Source organism: Limulus polyphemus, unplaced genomic scaffold, assembly GCF_000517525.1.
Source record: "Limulus polyphemus unplaced genomic scaffold, Limulus_polyphemus-2.1.2 Scaffold3633, whole genome shotgun sequence".
NCBI classification, from domain to species: domain Eukaryota; kingdom Metazoa; phylum Arthropoda; class Merostomata; order Xiphosura; family Limulidae; genus Limulus; species Limulus polyphemus.
This window is the reverse complement of record NW_013669243.1, coordinates 91,735-98,184: the sequence shown is the minus strand read 5'-3', so window position 1 is coordinate 98,184 and position 6,450 is coordinate 91,735. Positions and strand designations below refer to the sequence as shown.

The following is a 6,450-nucleotide window of genomic DNA, read 5'->3' as shown; positions in this document are numbered from 1 at the left end:
CTAGGACGCAAGCAGATTTTTACATCAAATTTTGGGGTAAAAAAAGTGCGTCTTATACACCGAAAAATACGGTAATTACTATTCTTCTAATTTTAGGAGTACATTATGAGCAAAGAAGAGTTCAAATTTCAACTTGAAATGTGAGACTGTGATGTAACATGGTTAGATTTGGAAATATTGATAGGCATTACTTTGAAATTCCAGGTTATCCTATATTAATTGAGCTCTTAGTTTTATATGTACGCACGTCCAGCTAGTTTGAAGCTAGCAGGACCAAAGTTCGTAGGTTAACTAGTGGATGTCCTTACCTGTACAGCGTATCTCCTATTCTACGTGAGCTAAAGGCCCTTGAAAGTCATACAGTCATTGAGGGGTTTAAAATGAGGTTCCCATGATAAATAAACCAGAATCTGGTATCGGACTTTGTGTTCCTGGCCAACCTCGGGATCCCGGTGGAGCCTTGTTTGAAATTGTGTTCATACGCCACTCATGAGCTAACAGAACCAAACTTTACACACGTGCTCAGGTACGACGGACAGGTGTGCTAACAGGTAAGAACATCCGCTGGAATAGTTATGGAACTAAATGGGGATAATAAAGTAACTTCATCGGTACTAGGGGCCTCTGTGAATCATGAGGGGGAGAGTCCTAGAACCCCACAATGGAGCGCGTGTATTTTATGCTACTAAGTTATTTAATTTAATAAACTTTTAAGAGCGGGTGGGATGGCTGATTATATAAGGAATGAACTATGTCCTGTTGGAAATGAAGACTTTAAAATTATAATCAAGAGGTCGAAGCCATAAGGAGATATGTTTTGAATGAAAATTGTTATAGATCACCTAATGAGACAGCTAATGTCAATAAACATTCTGAAGTGAGACCAGGATTGTCATTGATATTAATGGTGGTTCAGTAATTATGAGAGACTAAGTTTAGATACATTGACTAGGATTATGTGGAGTCAAATAGTGAGGAAGAAAGATTTATTGGCGTATTCCAGGATATATTCTTATACACCAAATGGTTAGAGGGCCAACAAGAAGGTTTGTTTGTTTTAAGTTAAGCACAAAGCTACACAATGGGCCATCTGTGCTCTGCCCACCACGGGTATCGAAACCCGATTTCTAGCGTTATAAGTCCGCAGACAATACCGCTGTGCCACTGGGAGCACCCCAACAATAAGAGATACAAATTTACATTCATTGTAAGCCACTATTAAGGATGTTTTTAGTGGAAGAACGTTTGGGGAACGGTGTTTGTTTGTTTTTGAATTTTGCGCAAAGCTACACGAGGGCTATCTACGTCTCTAATTTAGCAGTGAAAGACTAGAGGGAAGGAAGTTAGTCATCACCACCCACCGCCAACTCTTGGGTTACTCTTTTTACCAACGAATAGTGGGATTGACCGTCACTTTATAACGTCCCCACGACTGAAAGGGCGAGCATGTTTTGTGTGATGGGAATTCGAAAATTCGACCGTCAGATTGCGAGTCAAGCGCCCTAACCATGTGGCTATGCCGGGCCCGGGGAACAGTGATCATTGCAAAATCGAGTTTGATGTCTTGCTTCATGTTGAGATCAAAAAGAAATTAAATTTCATTTAAACAGGAAAAGAATAACAGAGAAGATCAAACCTAATTGACTTACTAAGGACATAAAGATCGAACCTAATTGACTTACTATGGACATAAAGATCAAACCTAATTGACTTTTCACTATGATATAGGTCCAGCTTATATCTCTCTTCGGTTAACTTGTATTCAGGGTTACTGATGAGGAGTGAAATTCTCCGAAACTAATATAACCAAATAACACACGTTGATCAAAGCGTAGATTGAATTGGACCTCCCTTGAACTTAGACTTTGAAATTAAGCAATTTTTGAAATACTAAGTTTATTTATTATATCTGCTGTTGTGCGGCTGTATAATGTGTAGAACTGAATAGTGGCCATTGACGCTTTTTCTTTACTTCACCTGTCCAGTGTATATGTTTTTTCTCATAGTAACTACAAAGCACGTTCACACCAACAGTATGTTAAATATAATATCATTATTGAAACTCAACATCGATTCACTACAGTGAAATCTGCCCTTACTAGTCTGTCAACTTTTTTCAAGGATGTTACGTACTATCTGGATGAAGGAGAGGGTGAGGATACTGTGTAATTAGATCTTTAAAAAGATTTTGATAAGGTGTCACACACAAGATGAGTTAAGAATATAACATCACTGAGAGACTGGGGATAGGTTCGTGACTTGGATTGTAGGATGCATAGTTAGACGAGAGAAATCAAAAAGTTGTTAATAATTGAGTCCATCAGACTGGACCCTTGTTAATAGTAGAGTTGCTCGGGCACCAGTGCTTGGATTTTTTGCTTTTTATCATTTAAATTAATGATATTGATAGGAGTATAATTAATAAATTAGTAAGCTTTGCAGATGACATTAAACTCTAGTATTTCTAGCTCTACTGAGGATGTTGAAGCACTGTGGAATGATAGTTGGTTAGCAGAACAAATATTTGGCATAGACCTTTTATGATAGTAAGTGCAAGGTAATGCTAATATTAGGGTTAACGTAATTTAGATTAGATGGTTATGCAGTCGAAACATATTAAACCGCATTATTAATGTAACTTATCAAAGTAACCACGTAACATACATTTAAGATTTATTTAAAAACACAGTACAAGTTTTATAAAATATTAGCAATCAATAATTAATAAATAGTGCCTGGCAAGGACTTTTACTAAACATTTCAGTCTTAAACTAAAATATTCAAAGAAACTGCAACGTTACGAATACCAAAACACAACAAACAATAACAATAATAAAGAATTAGGAAAAATAAAACTAGAAAGAGAAAAATATAATTCGTATACTTACTAAAAATAACAATATCAAACAATGCTCAAAATAGCGTTAAATTACAAATAATAAAGTGAGTATCTGCAATGATCTTTTTTTTTTTTAGAAGTCAAATATACTTTACGTCTCCCTAATCTAACTCCTCCCCCCCCCCAACAGGTCTCGCTGTTTAGGCCGCGATTTTTTTTAATTTACTGCCCCCCCCCCCCAGTCTGCGGACTTACAACACTAGAAATCGGGTTTCGATACCCGTGGTAGGCAGAGCACATATAACCCATTGTGTAACTTTGTGCTTAACTTTAAACAAACAAACAATCAATTTTATTTACTTGCCAGACCAAGAAATTACGTTAATCAGATGTCTAACAACTTAGTATTTACATAATATAAGCATTTATGAATTTTGTATCTATAAGTCACCGCTAGGGAAACCTTGTATTGATTTTTTTATGATAAAAATGACTCATATATTATTTGATATACATTGAGAGGCAGGTAAACTATCGTTTTTAAAGCAAAGAAAACTACAGCCGATAGAAGGAAAATACATGAACGATAAACAAAACCATAACTAAAAATAAAATAGAAATCGCTACCTCACACATTCACTAGTGTAACTGATGAAAATTATCTTTACAAATTGGGTGGATAAGTCAGTCGAGTTACTGAAGCGGTTCCATGCTGATAGTAACAAAGTTAATAGAATTTTAGAGTGTACTGATAGACATTGATTACAGGTCAAAAGAGGTAATTATATCTACAAATCGCGAGTTAGGCCTCACTTGAAATACTGTATACGGTTGTGGTACACTTTATGTAAGAAAGATTATCGTAAACTTGGTTGATTCTGGGGATGGTTTAAAATTTCTCGAGTTATTTCTTTTGTACTGGAAAAAATGGTAAAGATGTTTGTTTTGAAGTTTAAACGTTTATTTTGAGATCGAAAAGTTAAAGGCTTCTGTTTTCTTTGTGCTGTATTCTGAAGGCAATAAGATTAGTGGAGCACAAGTTTACGATTTGGAAAACGACAGATTCTTAAGGCAGATTTATTCTTCTAATAGTAATAGGGTGTTACCGCCGGCATTGTGAGGCTGGCACTTTTCAAACATTTAAGAGTGAAATAGTTAATTTCCTAAATAATAAAGGATGCTGGATTGAAGGTTTTGCTTTTTTTTCTCAGGGACAGATTAAAGAACCAAATTGCCCCTTGTTGTACTTATGTCAGGTTAAAAAGACTGTTTTAAACACGTGCATTGAGCCTGATCAGTATCTGTGTTATAAATCAATAAAATTGTGAAAATGCAGACAATTGCAATGTATAGTCACTTATATGTCGGTAAAAAAAAAAGCAACTGAGTAATTTGTTTACTTCTCAAAAAATGTGCCATACTCAACCAATAAATAAAACATGTCATACGTGAATATGCAGAAATTTTAAAATTAAATGCTTTCAACAGATTTTGTTTTTGGTAATTCTTAGTAAATTATTGTTTGCAATTAAGCACAAAGCTACACAAAGGGGTATTACTTATTAGTGCTGTAACCATGACGGGTATCGAAACTTGGTTTTTAACATTATGAATCCTTAGACTTAACGCTGTACCACTGAGGCAGTTCATGGTATAATAGAAGATTTTATAAATATATCATTTTAATCACTAATCTTGGAAATCTGTACGTTTGCAAACCCATTCTAAGAAGAGGTAAAAAGGGTGCCTTATTATTATGACTATCCCAAGCTTTAAAAAATAAAATAAACATAAAGCAAATATATTAATACATAATCGGCGAGAGCGAAAAAGATTCAGTTTAGGAGGTTTTTTTATGTGTGTGTGCAAAGAGTGATTTTAATTAGGCTGTCTAAATATCGTGGGTCAGGAGGATGGTAACCCTGACGTTTTATTACGTATGGACGGTATGGCACGTGTACCACTACACCGTAATCGTTGCTAAGTGGAATGTGTAAGCCTTAGCAGTGGAAGTAAATTTGTGTATTTAATCATATAAAATATTTTTCGCAGTAAGCAATTCTGGACATTTTTATGCATTTTCTTTCATTTTGCATTCTTTTACATCACCGCAAAATAGTTTTAATCAGATTCTTAACTACTGTCAGTACTGAAGCTTCACCATTTGACAAATTTCAGATTTTTGAATTGATTTTTTTATGATGTTGTTGTATAACGTAGATGATTCATGATAACGTAAAAAAGTATGTAGGAAAGTGTCATAGTGCATTTTACTTTTAGTTTTAACGCATTAATCTTTTATTAGATAAGATGTGCTTTTATCTTTTAATGACTATTCTTGCAAAGTCTTTTTTATATATAGTTCTGTTGGTTCCGCTTTCCACAAACAATAAATATTTATCAAGTGTCATTCAGTGAGTATCATCAATCAATTTAGTAAACCTAAAAGGCTTAGGCCACTTTCAAGAATTTAAGCTGGAAATGGTTTGTAATAACTATTTATCACAGACATTCCAAGCCCAACAGATTCAAAATCAAATATAGTACTTTAAAAGTCTGCTTTTAGCTCAAGTTATGAAATTATTAATTGTCATTATAGTATACTATAAGTGGTTCTTTTCGGTACTCCATAATTTTAATACTTCATTGTTATTCTTACTACAAGTGGACCAAGATTTAATGTAGTGTACCAAAAGAAAGCATATTAAAAGTCTTGTACAAGTTGGTAATTACCTTCTTATTCACCAGTTTAAAATATGTATAGGCTGATTCCATACCATTGTTAGTAAGTGTTCTAGTTATTGACATAACTAACAGCATGAGTCCTAAAACTGACCCTTGAAAATCCTTGATATTTATGGAACTTTTACTACTCAGAAAATTATCTTTTGTCATTAGCTTTTGTTTTCTACTCTATCAGTTTAAGCCAGTTATCAATATCTAGTGTTAATTGTTTTCACTAATATGTTATAAATATAAATAAATATATATATATATATATATCACATTAACTTATTTGAACTATTTTGTGTATTGATTGTCAAAAGGAAAGTATGTTCTTTTCTATATTTTGATAGTTTGCTCAACATCTTTGGCATCTGGTGGGTTTTTCTTCAAGGCTGGTTGCTATTACTGTACTGCCGACTACCAGAAAAAGTTTGGAACTAAATGTGCAGCATGTGGAGACTATGTTGAAGGAGAAGTTGTATCAGCACTTGGGAATACATATCATCAAAGATGTTTTGTGTGTGCCAGATGCCGGTAGGCTATAAAATAATTTATATTCATTTTTTTTAAATTATTTTTGTGATAATATTTTTCTTTCATAAAACTTTACACAGTTCATAGTTTGCACTGATGTCCAGTGCATGCTAAAGCAACTAAAGTAACCCAAAATTGAACTAATGTTTTATTTTATGTCTTTAAGTTTTTAATATTATAGTGAAAAACTTGGAACATTCAAAGACTGCAGGTTGTACACAAAAGGACAAACAAACAAGAACAAAAAATCTCACTTATCTGCATTAAATTTAGTGTGCACTTTGAACTTTCACATAAAAAAGTTTTTTCATTTATTGCATTACTACTTTTTATTATTTGCTGTGTCATTA

At 33.7% G+C, this 6,450-nt stretch overlaps 1 protein-coding gene across 1 annotated transcript in view; it reads left to right on the top strand.

Annotated features, from left to right (window-relative positions):
* LOC106469727 (actin-binding LIM protein 3-like) overlaps nucleotides 1-6,450 on the top strand; it is a gene marked incomplete at its 5' end in the record, with an annotated part of 67,038 nt that overhangs the window by 12,822 nt on the left and 47,766 nt on the right. The window contains one exon of the mRNA XM_013930238.2: nucleotides 5,917-6,100. Within this exon, the coding sequence (XP_013785692.1) occupies nucleotides 5,917-6,100 (184 nt within the window). The remainder of the gene's footprint in view (nucleotides 1-5,916; nucleotides 6,101-6,450) is intronic.